Source organism: Staurois parvus, unplaced genomic scaffold (assembly GCF_062004578.1).
Source record: "Staurois parvus isolate SC_StPar_1 unplaced genomic scaffold, SC_StPar_1.0 ptg000373l, whole genome shotgun sequence".
NCBI lineage: Eukaryota > Metazoa > Chordata > Amphibia > Anura > Ranidae > Staurois > Staurois parvus.
In genome coordinates, this window is record NW_028318169.1 from 66,948 (window position 1) to 82,096 (window position 15,149).

The 15,149-nt window shown below is 47.9% G+C and overlaps 1 protein-coding gene across 2 annotated transcripts in view; it reads left to right on the forward strand.

Annotated features, from left to right (window-relative positions):
• SDK2 (sidekick cell adhesion molecule 2) overlaps positions 1-15,149 on the forward strand; it is a 186,203-nt gene that overhangs the window by 50,875 nt on the left and 120,179 nt on the right. For both annotated transcript variants that reach the window (XM_089685363.1, XM_089685365.1), the window contains exons 8-9: positions 5,147-5,342; positions 8,275-8,373. In XM_089685363.1, coding sequence (XP_089541489.1) covers positions 5,147-5,342; positions 8,275-8,373 — 295 coding nt within the window. The remainder of the gene's footprint in view (positions 1-5,146; positions 5,343-8,274; positions 8,374-15,149) is intronic.

Below are 15,149 nucleotides of genomic sequence, written 5' to 3' on the forward strand. Positions count from 1 at the left end.
GAAGGGTGGTATAAGGAATACATGGAGGGTTAGTGGAAGGGTGGTCTAAGAAATACATGGAGGGTTAGTGGAAGGGTGGTCTAAGAAATACATGGAGGGTTAATGGAAAGGTTGGTGTTGGTATTACATGGAGTTAGTGGAAGCAAAAACGGAAAAGGAACATGGTGCTCATGGACATAAAGATCCCATTGACAGCAATTTAATAGAAATGACCAGCCCAATGACTTCCACGTGTACTTGGGGTTCCTGCCATAAGGGTAAAGTACCTTCTAACCACAGCTTCTTCAAGAGGTAAGGGAAGCTCCACTAAACAAACAATCCAAATGGAGATCCAACAGCTCAGGGAGAAGCAGCAAGGACCCACAGCTTTGTGATATCTCTCCCTGGGGGGCATGTGTGGTAGCCAACAAAGTGGCAAATCTAAATATTGAGCGATAAATGGCGAAAATAAACAAACTTGCAATGCGTTACTAATAACTGAAAGGATGCATTGAGACATAGGACCTAATAAGTTCCAGCAAAGGGACCTTCAAAAGAATAGTTCCTATCAGGTTGGGGATACCAATTTTTGGTAGGATAAACCTACAAGGGGGATCCCTACGTCACCCAAATGTAAAAGAAGGTCCAACACCCGGCAGTCACAAGAACATTTCATCACGGTGCCTGCCTCCATTATGTCTGGTGTCTTAATACCATGGGAGGCAAGTGCTGTGATGAGATGTTCTTGTGACTGCTGGTTGTTGCACCTGGTTCCATTTTTGCCTGCGCTATCAGGATGTTGGTGCATTTAGCAACCCATCTACACACTTTATTTGCAAGAAATAGTGGGTGGTGGGTGTGAGGATTAGAGGTGGGTTACTGGAAGGGTGGTGTTAGGGTTACATGGAGGGTTATTGGAAGGGTTGGTGTTGGGATTTCATGGGGAATTAGTGGAAGGTGGGTGTTAGGATTACAGGAGGAGTTACTGGAAGGGTGGTGTTTGGATACATGGAGGGTTATTGCAAGGGTTGGTGTTGGGATTACATGGAGAATTAGTGGAAGATTGATGTTAGGATTACAGGAGGAGTTAGTGGAAAGGTTGGTGGTAAGGTCTCAGGGCTTCGCTCTCTTCAGTGTAAGCTTTACTCCCAGCACCTGGCTCCAAGCAAGTGGAAGGGGTGAGGTTAGTGTTGGGGTTAGAGGGAGGGTTAGTGGAAAGGTTGGGGTTAGAGGGAGGGTTGGTGGAAGGGTTGTGGTTAGAGGGAGGGTTAGTGGAGTGGACTGTAGACTTGGGCTTCACTCTCTTCAGTGTAAGCTTTACTCCCAGCAAGTGGAAGGGGTGAGGTTAGTGTTGGGGTTAGAGGGAGGGTTAGTGGAAGGGTTGGGGTTAGAGGGAGGGTTAGTGGAAGGGTTGCGGTTAGAGGGAGGGTTGGTGGAAGGGTTGTGGTTAGAGGGAGGGTTAGTGGAGTGGACTGTAGACTTGGGCTTCGCTCTCTTCAGTGTAAGCTTTACTCCCAGCACTTGGCTCCCAGCACTTGGCTCCCGCCACTTGGCTCCCAGCACCTGGCTCCCAGCACCTGGCTCCCAGCACCTGGCTCCCAGCACCTGGCTCCCAGCACCTGACTCCCAGCACTTGGCTCCCAGCCCAGCACCTGACTCCCAGCGCTTGGCTCCCAGCACCTGACTCCCAGCGCTTGGCTCCCAGCACCTGACTCCCAGCACTTGGCTCCCAGCACCTGACTCCCAGCACTTGGCTCCCAGCGCTTGGCTCCCAGCACCTGACTCCCAGCACTTGGCTCTCAGCACCGAAGACGTTTTACCTTTAAAATATCCCATGATAAGGATCTGGTTGCTGCATTTTGTGTAAATAAATCCAGATAACGTGACCGCACTTTTCCCCGGCGGACCTTCAAACACGGAAACCACAATATGGGCTTCCATTAAAGTCCTGCGGCCGATGCGAAGTGCTCTCGCTCCAGTAAAACAGTGTGTAGTATACGGGGCCCAGGAGGGCCCCAGTAATTGCACTCTTTACTGGACTGCGTTGTACATTTCATTTGCTGGCGCTCCAGCCCCCTCTACCGCCTGTCGTTCAACGCAGCACCACTGACACCTAGTGGGCGGCGGCGGCAGTGTGGGACCCACGCCAATCTTGCTCGCTTGTCCTTGTAATGTAATAATCAGATTCAACAATCCGCCTAATGCAGCTAATCTGTTACCGCGAGTCGGCGAGAGCGGCCGCGCCTGCACAGCACGCACCTCCTAGAAAGCGCTCTCTGGAAGGGGGAACGCAGGACAGATTTTGTTTATACAGTCCAGAAGCCCCGCATTATGTGTCTGCCGTGTAGAAATAGGCGGCGCGGACAATAAATGCAGGATCATGAACAGCGAGCGACGAACAATAAAGTCGCCTTCGAAACGCACCCGGAAGATGCAGACTTTTGGGTTTTTTTTTCAAGACTGCAGACTTTTACAGAGTCCGCTCTCTCCAAACTCATATGCAGAGTGGAACTCTGGGCAGGATAAAAAAATGACACAATGGCAGTTTTGGTTTTTTCGAAGTTGTGTCGGAGGGGTGGGTGTCTTGTGGGTCATTGTCAGGTTCTCTGTGTGGGGGGGGGGTTGTGTCGGGGGGTCTTGTGGGTCATTGTCAGGTTCTCTGTGTGGGGGGGGGGTTGTGTCGGGGTGTCATGTGAGTCATTGTCAGGTTCTCTGTGTGGGGGGGGTCTTGTGGGTCATTGTCAGGTTCTCTCTGGGGGGGGGGGTTGTGTCGGGGGGTCTTGAGGGTCATTGTCAGGTTCTCTGTGTGGGGGGGGAGCTTGTGTCGGGGGTCTTGTGGGTCATTGTCAGGTTCTGTGTGTGTGTGTGTGGGGGGGGTTGTGTCGGGTGGTCTTGTGGGTCATTGTCAGGTTCTCTGCGTGGGAGGGGGGGGGTTGTGTCGGGGGGTCTTGTGGGTCATTGTCAGGTTCTCTGTGTGGGAGGGGGGGGGTTGTGTCGGGGGGTCTTGTGGGTCATTGTCAGGTTCTCTGTGTGGGGGGGGTCTTGTGGGTCATTGTCAGGTTCTCTCTGGGGGGGGGGGCAGTTTTTGGGTTGCCTAGGGCAGCACAAAACCTAACTACACCACTGCCTCCCTCCTGTAATATATGACATGCGTATCCCGGGAGGCTCAGCGAGCTCTGTGCACATCGTTCGTCCAGGCGAGTGACGTGCATGAAGGGGCGGGGCAGGGGCGGGGCAGCACTTTTTTCATTTTACAGAAAACACGATGGTCTCCCAGTAGAGGAAGGGTGGACTGGAGGGAAGTTTATTCCGGAGGGTAAAGATCTGCTTTAAAAGCCGGGACCCCAGAGAATAAAAGTAGTTCCAATGTTTTATGTCGCATGATATTAAAATTCACAAGTTCATTTTAGGGCACAAAAATGCCAATTTACCCCAATTTGGGTAAAATACAAAAAATGGAGTCGCACCGAACAAATAGATACCCAACACGCCGAGCCTTTAAAGTAAAACCAAAGGTAAAACTTTTCTGTGTACCTTCGAATAGTGTGGGGAGGGAGTAGAACCCCTGCCATACTTTTAGTGCTGTCTGTGCCCCCCGTTAGGGAGATTCCCCCTCTCTGTGTGTCCTGTTTACCTTTATTATCAAAAGTGAAAGTAATACGAAACTCCACAATTAGGGGAAATCTTCCAATGGGGACACTAGTTCTGGTGACACACGGGGAGCTCTTCACTTTACAGGGATTTCCTCTCACTTCCTGTTTTGGCTATGGGACAGGAAATGAAGGGAAATCTCCCCAATGGGGACACAGATGGCAGAAAAACAGACTTTTTAGTGTGACAGGTTCTCTTGAGACATCAGGGGTCTATTTGACACGTCTGCTCTCCATTGATGCTGGATGATGCACAGCCCCAGTGTGAGTATCCATCTTAATGGTTTCAATGACAAGTGCCCATTGGTCAGCACAGTCATGTGACCATGTTGACCAATGAGAAGCGCATCTGAGCAGGGTCGTGGATAAGGGGATACCACCAGTCCTCCTGTACGGGGCCCAGGCCAGCAGGGGGCCCAGGCAACTGGATGAATCAGATGTGGGCAGGGAGGGTGATGGGCACGGCAGAGGGGCATTTACTGGAACTGATCCCCTGCGTGGGTCTCTGCAGCAACTGTAAGCCGGGTTCTTCTCCTCTCCCTCCCACTGGTTTTCAGCTGCTGCAGAGAGAACCATACAGGGGATCGGTTCCAGTAATTGCCCCCCCTCCCACCACACCAATCACCCTCCCTGTACACCATACATTTCCCCCTTTTGCCCAGGCCCATCCTCTCCATCCCTCCGGCAGCTGCAAGCACACAATAGGATCCTTCAGGATGGAGAGCGGGGGAAGGGTCCGGGAATTATGTCACATTTACCAGCCCCTTCCTTTCCAGAATGAACACAATGAGTGATCGTTACAAATCTCTCACTGTGTTCATTCATAACTAAAGCATAGTAAACTATGTTTTGCTTTTTTTTTTAGGGGCCCTGTCAGGTTGGCTGTATGGGGCCCCATGGTTTCTAATAGCATCTGAGTGCTTGCCAATGCAAGAATTAGGATGAATACTCACTCAAGGGCTGTGTATTGTGGTGTATGGACAGCCGGGGCATTGCGGCCTCTATGTGCAGGGGGGGTCTAGAGGGGTGACCAGGATATTTGGAATTAGTTCACCTTTGGGATGGACTGTTGATCATGTGACAGCTGTGAGAACCAATTACAATGGTCACATGATAGAGAAGTTGCGTTGCCACCCATTCGGTACAGCAAAGGGCTGCCAGGTGGCACGTAAAGGAGTTCATGAAGGTTATATTTACAAAATGGATCATCAAATGTTCAAAAAGCTTGATATTTTTTAGAGGAGGGAAAGTTTTGGGGCATTTTTGATGTTTGACCCCATTGGGGAGATTTCTTTTCACTTTCTGCCCTGAAAACAAAGCAGGAAATGAGGAGCGACTCTCCAAAGTGATGGAAATGCCCTCTTAGATCGAACAAGTGTCCCCTTTGGAAGATGTCCCTTCTGTTCTCGTTCTGGAGATAACTGTAGAAGTTTAGATTTCCCATCACTTTCTTCTCAGTGTTGAAAACGATAAAATGCGTAGTAAACAAGTTGTGTTCTGATGTGTCTCCTCTACAGCTGATCACCTGGGATCCGGCTCAGGAGGACGATGTCTCTGTGATCATAGTGCGGCCCAACTTCCAAGACAGCACTCACGTAGGCTTCATATCTGGCCTGAAGAAATTTCATAGCTATCTGACCTCAGTCCTGTGCTTCACCACCCCGGGAGAAGGACCTCGCAGTCCCCCGCAGCTTGTCTGGACTCATGAAGATGGTATGTCTCTTATCTTGGACCATATTTTACTATCGTTTTCTTCTGCTCTTCAATTTCCATCCCTTTTAGGGGCACATTGAACACTGACGGTAGAAGAGCTTTGGATATTATGGGGTTTATTTACTAAACCTGGTTGACTCAGAATCTTGGGCACCTGTGCATGGTAGCCAATCGGCTTCTAATCTCAGCATGTTCAGTTAAGCTTCAGCAATAAAACCTGGAAGCTGATTGGTTTTTATGCAGAAGTGGACAAGATTCTGAGTCAACCAGGTTTAGTAAATAAACCCCTAGGTGTCTGAACGCTTAAGCCAATGTTTTCCAAAGTGGTGGTGGGCTGATCAGGGGTGGAGCACATCTTCTCTGTAGGCGGTACACAGTAATGTCCAAAGGTCTGTACAAGAGAACCTTGCGGGAGGAGGCTGAACATCCTAATACAGGCTACCAGGGACATGTCCAAGGCCCAGTTCACATAATGATGCAACAAAACTGTACGCCATTTAGAAATGCATGTGCTAGAGTTGCGTCATCCTAGTCTGGCCAATCAGCCGAAGACTGTAAATCCAGGAGTAGACCAGGCAAAGATCGAATCATTGGTCACAGTGAGGAGCAGGAACATTACTGCGCTGGAGGGGATCCTTTTCCTTGGTACGTGCAAATATGCTGTGCAGTCCTCACCAGGGGCAGACTGACAACTCATTGGGCCCCAGGGCAATAGGGGATCATGGGGCCCCTGTGTCCTTGCCCAAACTCAAAAAAGCCTATGAAAAAGATACCAGGGGCATCTCATGGGGTCCCCTGCTGACCCCGGGCCCTCGGGCAATACCCGAGTTTCCAAATGGTCAGTCCGCCCCTGGTCCTCACCCATGGCCCATTAAAAAGATCCTTTTTAAAGATTGGAAACATCCTGAGAATGTATTTGCTCCTTAAATGGTTACTAGGCTTGTATCCATTTGATGAGGATTTGGTGCAAAAATTGTCCATTACCAATGTCTGGATTTGGCTGTTTCCCATCTTAGTAAGATGCTTGCCATACTGGTGGAGATGACACCTGCCTTCAAGGGCTCAGCATATAAGTGGTTGGAAGGCCTTTCCAGGGTGAAAGGCGGGCCCTGCCCTTGACCCCATCCTGTCTGTGACCTTACTTTGCGAAATCATGTCTTCAGTTGTGACAGGTTGCTGAAAGCGGCGCCTCGTCTCATTTCCTGCGTATGTCTCTTGTCAGTACATATGTGAAGGACACTTTTGCTAAAGTGCAGGACTACAGAACCTTTGTGCAAGAAGCACTTGGTCCTCATGTCCTTTGAGGGACAATGTCTCTTCAGACCAGCTCTTGATAATATTTTTAAGTTTTTTCCCACTCTGACTGTTAGGAGGCCTCCCTTTTTGTTTCTCCATTCACTCAACCTCCATATCAAAAGCCCTCCAACCCTGCCTCCCAGTCCAGCTTCAAAGTCTACCAAATCCTCAGACAGGTCTTGCTTGGCATGAAGTTGCCCTCTTGGACATCTATTATCTCAGGCGCTTACAGTAGGTATAGGAACCACCACTTCAGGTTCTCACTTCCAGTCTTCCTGTGACACCACACAGACTAGATCTGCATCAAGTGTTCTCTAGTATTGGCAAGCAAAAGCTTTTAACTTTTAAAGCTTGCGTGTTCATCCCCTGATTTAACCACTTATATACATGGGCTGGACAGGAGCAGTGTAGGGGCGGGTGTCAGTTTATAAATGGCCTCCCCGCTCCCTGCTTGTGCACACTCCCTGGGAGCACACAGTACCGCGATCCAGTGCCCGCTGTGTCCTCCAGACACAGTGGAACACCGATCGTTCTACGGAACCTCTGTGTGAGGTCCCAATCATGATCACTGATTGGCCAATCAGTGATCACATGAAGAGTAGTAAGCAAGATGTCACTTCTGACATCATTGCTTACTACGTGTGAAATCTGTGAATGATCACAGAGGTCACATGGTACAGGGCTATTCACAACAGGGGGTAAAAGTGTCCGGACCGGGAAGGGGGTGAAAGTGTCCGGACCGGGAAGGGGGTGAAAGTTTCCGGACCGGGAAGGGGGTGAAAGTGTCCGGACCGGGAAGGGGGTGAAAGTGTCCGGACCGGGAAGGGGGTGAAAGTGTCCGGACTGGAAGGGGGTGAAAGTGTCCGGACTGGAAGGGGGGGGAAAGTGTCCGGACTGGAAGGGGGGGAAAGTGTCCGGACTGGAAGGGGGGGGAAAGTGTCCGGACTGGAAGGGGGGGAAAGTGTCCGGACTGGAAGGGGGGGAAAGTGTCCGGACTGGAAGGGGGGGAAAGTGTCCGGACTGGAAGGGGGGGGAAGTGTCCGGACTGGAAGGGGGGGAAGTGTCCGGACTGGAAGGGGGGGGAAAGTGTCCGGACTGGAAGGGGGGGAAGTGTCCGGACTGGAAGGGGGGGGAAAGTGTCCGGACTGGAAGGGGGGGGAAAGTGTCCGGACTGGAAGGGGGGGGAAAGTGTCCGGACTGGAAGGGGGGGGAAAGTGTCCGGACTGGAAGGGGGGGGAAAGTGTCCGGACTGGAAGGGGGGGGAAAGTGTCCGGACTGGAAGGGGGGGGAAAGTGTCCGGACTGGAAGGGGGTGAAAGTGTCCGGACTGGAAGGGGGGGGAAAGTGCCCGGACTGGAAGGGGGGGGAAAGTGTCCGGACTGGAAGGGGGGGGAAAGTGTCCGGACTGGAAGGGGGGGGAAAGTGTCCGGACTGGAAGGGGGTGAAAGTGTCCGGACTGGAAGGGGGGGAAAGTGTCCGGACTGGAAGGGGGGGAAGTGTCCGGACTGGAAGGGGGGGAAAGTGTCCGGACTGGAAGGGGGTGAAAGTGTCCGGACTGGAAGTGGTTAAAGATTGCGCTGGTGTACAACAAAGTATTTAGTGGCATTGAACTTGTGAACCCTCTTCTGTGATTTCAGTACCCGGCCCGGTGGGGAGTCTTGGATTTGATGACATTCTGGACACCTCCTTAAGAGTGACATGGCAAGAGCCCTTTGAGAAGAATGGTGTCCTGACAGGTAGGTCCTTGAAGACCACAGAATATCCAGTAATGAGCTACCTCATGTAAATAAACTTGTAGTAACCCTTGTCAGGATTGTTTTACAGTCTGTCCCCCACTGGGGCGATTTACTTTCACTTCCTGTTCCAAAAACACAACAGGAAGTGAGAACAGGGCTGAGTTAATGCATGGGCACCAATGGGCACTGCCCAGGGGCTCCAGGGGCGTGGGACACCACGATAATTTTGCATGACATCATATTTGCCAACTGTCCCGGATTCCCTGGGACAGTTATGCGTTTTACAAAGCTGTCCTAGGATGGCAGTGTCCCCAGCAGATTCCTGGAATGTGAGCTGCGGGGACAGCAGCAGCCTGCCACTGGGCCAAATCTACAATCAGAACGGCACCCCCCCCCCCCGCTACTTTCCGGCAAACATGGCAGAGCATCTTACTACTCCTGCTGTTTGTATGGGCGGGATGTGTATGGCTCCAATCACATGGGATGAATAGGAGAGGACGGCTGGTGAGGATCGGGGCAGTAAATATTTTTGCCCAGGGACCCATCATGGTATTAAGACGGCCCTGAGTTCCTCTAGGATGAATGAAGTGAGCGAATACCCAACAGCAATAAAGACTTTGCACAATCGATTCAAGGATGAAAAGGTGTCAAATGTTGGTACTCTTTAATGGAAGAGTCCAATATCTGTATAGATGGTCTACATGAAGGTTTCCTAGAAGCTTCCCAACACAACGCAGCCTGTTTTGCCTGAAGCAACCCTGTTGGTATGCAAAGCCTTTCCAGTGACGGCTTACCTTTAGAGAAGAGTGTAAATACTTACCTTTCCTTCTGCCCACGCCGCTCTAAACCATGAAAAATCAACCCCCAAACTCCATATGGAAGACGACACGTCTGGGAGTTTCATTCTCCTGGGGTTCCCTACAGCTCTCCTTGGTTCCTCCTGCTGACCTCTAGATTCCCATTGTCTCCTGCAGTGATGTGGCGGGCACCAGGAGGAACATGTGAGGGCTTCATGGAAGCTCCTGTCCCCTTTGCACAGGGGACTCCTATCCTGACATTATGTAAGCATGAGGATTATTAAAATGGATGTCTGTAAAGGTCCTCATTTACTCAGGTGATAGTATATCTTGTAGTATGGGGGCCAATGTTGATAAATGTAAAGTTCTGCACTTGGGGGCTAAGAATATGCATGCATCATACATACTAGGGGGGGGTACAACTGGGGGGGTCAATGGTGGAGAAGGATCTTGGGGGGGGTCAATGGTGGAGAAGGATCTGGGGGGGTCAATGGTGGAGAAGGATCTGGGGGGGGGGTCAATGGTGGAGAAGGATCTGGGGGGTCAGTGGTCGATAAGGATCTGGGAGGGTCAATAGTGGAGAAGGATCTGGGGGGGTCAATAGTGGAGAAGGATCTGGGGGGGTCAATAGTGGAGAACGATCTGTGGGGGGGTTGGGTCAACAGTGGAGAAAGATCTGGGGGGGTCAATGGTGGAGAAGGATCTGGGGGGGGTCCATGGTGGAGAAGGATCTGGGAGGATCAATGGTGGAGAAGGATCTGGGGGGTCAATGGTGGAGAAGGATCTGGGGGGGGGGGGGTCAATGGTGGAGAAGGATCTGGGGGGGGGGTCAATGGTGGAGAAGGATCTGGGGGGTCAGTGGTCGATAGGGATCTGGGAGGGTCAATAGTGGAGAAGGATCTGGGGGGGTCAATAGTGGAGAAGGATCTGGGGGGGTCAATAGTGGAGAAGGATCTGGGGGGGTCAATAGTGGAGAAGGATCTGGGGGGGGTCAATAGTGGAGAAAGATCTGGGGGGGTCAATGGTGGAGAAGGATCTGGGGGGTCAATGGTGGAAAAGGATCTGTGAGGGTCAATGGTGGAGAAGGATCTGGGGGGGGTCAATGGTGGAGAAGAATCTGGGAGGATCAATGGTGGAGAAGTATCTGGGGGGTCAATGGTAGAGAAGGATCTGGGGGGGGGTCAATGGGGGAGAAGAATCTAGGGGGTCAATGGTGAAGGATCTGGGGGGTCAATGGTCGAGAAGGATCTGGGGGGGTCAATGGTGGAGAAGGATCTGGGGGAGGTCAATGGCGGAAAAAGATCTGGGGGGGTCAATAGCGGAGAAGGATCTGGGGGGTCAATGGTGGATAAGGATCTGGGGGGGTCAATGGTGGAGAAGGATCTGGGGGGGTCAACGGTGGAGAAGGATCTGGGGGGGTCAACGGTGGAGAAGAATCTGGGGGGTCAGTGGTGGAGAAGGATCTGGGAGTTCTGGTAGATCACAAGTTTAATAATGGCAGCAATGCCAAGCTGCGAGTTCTAAAGTGAGCAAAATCCTGATATTATCTCCATGTATAATACATAAGGGGGGATATGATCTCCATGTATAATACATAAGGGGAGATATGATCTCCATGTATAATACATAAGGGGGGATATGATCTCCATGTATAATACATAAGGGGGGATATGATCTCCATGTATAATACATAAGGGGGGATATGATCTCCATGTATAATACATAAGGGGGGATATGATCTCCATGTATAATACATAAGGGGGGTATATGATCTCCATGTATAATACATAAGGGGGGATATGATCTCCATGTATAATACATAAGGGGGGGATATGATCTCCATGTATAATACATAAGGGGGGGATATGATCTCCATGTATAATACATAAGGGGGATATGATCTCCATGTATAATACATAAGGGGGGATATGATCTCCATGTATAATACATAAGGGGGGGATATGATCTCCATGTATAATACATAAGGGGGGATATGATCTCCATGTATAATACATAAGGGGGGATATGATCTCCATGTATAATACATAAGGGGGGATATGATCTCCGTGTATAATACATAAGGGGGATATGATCTCCATGTATAATACATAAGGGGGGATATGATCTCCATGTATAATACATAAGGGGGATATGATCTCCATGTATAATACATAAGGGGGGATATGATCTCCATGTATAATACATAAGGGGGGATATGATCTCCATGTATAATACATAAGGGGGGGATATGATCTCCATGTATAATACATAAGGGGGGGATATGATCTCCATGTATAATACATAAGGGGGATATGATCTCCATGTATAATACATAAGGGGGGATATGATCTCCATGTATAATACATAAGGGGGGGATATGATCTCCATGTATAATACATAAGGGGGGATATGATCTCCATGTATAATACATAAGGGGGGATATGATCTCCATGTATAATACATAAGGGGGGATATGATCTCCGTGTATAATACATAAGGGGGGGATATGATCTCCATGTATAATACATAAGGGGGGATATGATCTCCATGTATAATACATAAGGGGGATATGATCTCCATGTATAATACATAAGGGGGGATATGATCTCCATGTATAATACATAAGGGGGGGATATGATCTCCATGTATAATACATAAGGGGGGATATGATCTCCATGTATAATACATAAGGGGGGGATATGATCTCCATGTATAATACATAAGGGGGGGATATGATCTCCATGTATAATACATAAGGGGGGGATATGATCTCCATGTATAATACATAAGGGGGATATGATCTCCATGTATAATACATAAGGGGGATATGATCTTCATGTATAATACATAAGGGGGGATATGATCTCCATGTATAATACATAAGGGGGATATGATCTCCATGTATAATACATAAGGGGGATATGATCTCCATGTATTATACATAAGGGGGGGATATGATCTCCATGTATAATACATAAGGGGGGGATATGATCTCCATGTATAATACATAAGGGGGGGATATGATCTCCATGTATAAATACATCAGTGGTTCATATAGTGAACTCGGTGTAGTTATTCCCCCTGAGGTCATCACAGAGGACAAGGGGGCGCTCTTTACGTCTGGAGGAAAAGAAATGTAATCACCAAACACGGAAAGGTTTCTTCACAGTAAGAGCTGAGAATGTGGAATAGACTCCCTCCAGGATTGGTTGTGGCCAGCTCAGTGGATTGCTGTAGGAAAGTCTTGGATTCCTTCTTGGATATACAGAATATAACTGGATATAACATTTATAAGTTTGATCCAGGGAATATCCGATTGCCTCTTGAGGGATCAGGAAGGAATTCTTTCCCCTGCAGGAGCAAATTGTATCGTGCTTTGCTGGGGTTTTTTTGCCTTCCTCTGGATCCACTGTGGGTGTAGGATCATAACATTTTTTTTTTTTAATGGTTGAACTGAATGGACTTTTGTGTTTTTTCAGCCAGACTAACTATGTAACATTCAAATGGACTTTTGTTGTTTTGTAATATTGAAGATGTTTCGTAGCCTCTCCAAACCACTTGTTCAGTTACAATGAGTTCCTCAACAAACCCTAGAAATGATATCTTCATCGTTCTTCATTTGGATGTCAGTGAAGGGTCTCATGAATAGGTGTGCCGAGCTTGTAGCATCGTACTCCAAACGACTCGAGGCTGTAATTGGTGCTAAAGGGGCTTCAACAAAGGATTGATCAAAGGCTGGGAATACTTATGTACATGGGGGGGGGGGTTGTTTTTTTATTTTTAATAAAATGCAAAGATTTCAAAATAAACTTCTTTCACTTTGTCATTATGGGGTATTGTTTGTAGAATGCAGAGGAAAAAATAAATTTAATCCATTTTTGATGTTTTCAAAGTTTTCCTTTAATTCTTTTCTTGGGCAGTGTATTATGGTATGTATTTATGTCCATGTATGTGGTTGGTATGTATGCATGTCCATGTATGTGGTTGGTATGTATGCATGTCCATGTATGTGGTTGGTATGCCTGTGGCCCGGGCTGTTTTTTATTGTTTATGACAACGTAGTCATTTATTTTAGTTATGCTGGGTGAAGGGGTAATCGTCCTTTGATAGGTTTGATACTTTCGATAAAGTTTGTTATATTTATTAGCTTTATGCAGTTTTTGTCCTCTATTGGGACCTCTTTTTTTTTTGTGTGTGTGTGAATTCTATCTCACACTGTATGTTGCAGGCGTAATGTTGAAGACTTTCCACAGCTTTTCCAAGCCTTCTGTCGAGTGTCAGGAACATACCCCAACTTTTATATATTTATATTTTTGATCTGGATGTTGTGCTATTTTTTGGGGGGCAGCACAGTGGCTAAATAGATAGCAATTTCACCTGGCAGTACTCGGGTCATTGGTTCGGATCCCAGCCCCCACCACCTGCCTGGAGTTTGCATGTTCTCCCTGTGCCTGCGTGGGTTTCCTCTGCGTATTCCGGTTTCCTCTCGCCCTCCAAAGACATGCAGGTAGGTTAATTGGCTCCTGTCTAAATTGTCCCTAGTATGTGTATGTATGAATGTGAGTTAGGGACCTTAGATTGTACGCCCCTTGAGGGTTATGCCAGCCATAGATGGGTCGAAAATCCAACAATTTTTTGGGCCGAAAAAAGAATCGGACGATTTTCGCACCGTTAGTGGGTTAATTGGTCGGCTGTTTTTCGGGCTTTTTGCACATTTTTTTTATCGGGCATGTTGGAAAATTCGCGGCCGATTTTGCCGGAAATGATGGGCAAATCGGCCGATCGTTTTACCGATAAAAAATCTGTGCATGAGCCGTGAACTGCAAGAAGAAGAAGAAGAAGAAGAAGAAAAATAATAAAAAGAAGAAGAAGAAAAAGAATAGGAAGAAGAAGAATTCCAGTCCCCTATTATATTTTATATGACGTCTTGTGGTTGCAACAAATGTATCCATTTGTATCCGAATAAAACCATCTCTATCCAAAATGGATACAAATGGATACATTTGTTGCAACCGCAAGACTTCATCTAAAATATAATAGCAGACTGGAATTCTTATTCCCCTCCCCTGTGTGCTCCCCTGTCTCTGCAAGGGATGGAAGTAATTATGGGGTTAAATGCCGGCAATAGATGGGACGAAAATCGGCCGATTTTTTGACCGTTGGTGGTAACGTCGGCCGATCGAAAGACCGATTTTTTTTTTTTTTTTTTTTTTTTTTTTTTAAATGGCCGGTTTTTGACCTGTCTGTTTCCTGCTTTAGGGACTGATGTGAATGTACAATATGTATGTAAAGTGCTGCATAAATTGATGGCGCTATATAAGTACCTGAAATAAATAAATAAAATAATACAGAAATTGTCTTTTTCCCTCTAGTTTCTACACTTAAAGTCCAGCCGTCATCTATGTAGAAGTCCCCCCCCCCCCCCCGCTCCTCAAAGAGCCGTGCCATCTTTAATAAGTGTTGCCCTTTAAGTGGACCTGTCATGCTTTTAGAAATCCATAAACTGTCTCTAAAAATCCAGCGCCGGGCAATAAAACCATAATTGAAAGAGTTCATTTTGCACCGAGCAAAGGCAATTAGACAAATGATTTAAAGTTTTTAAGGCATCTCTGGAAATGTCAGGTCCACTTTACGTAAAGTTCATTCGGAGAATCCCGGAGCTCCGCGCAATATATTGATGTCTCTATAAATACGAGGTAACAATACCTGATGCTCGCTGGAATTCATTTTGCACAAATTGCTTTTTTCCTTTTTTGTCCCCAGGCCGATCCTGATTAGCATAACTGTGATTGGAATCTTATAACAAATACTGCAGATTAGGATCTTTCATCTGGAGTCCTCTGTTAACTGCTTCATTCTTGCTCAGAGCATGTAAATGTGGCCATAGGCATACTAGGGTGGCAGGAAGCGTATGCCTGTCAGCTGTGACATGATCATTTATGCTGGGCTCAACCAATGTTGAATGGTTATGAGTTGAGC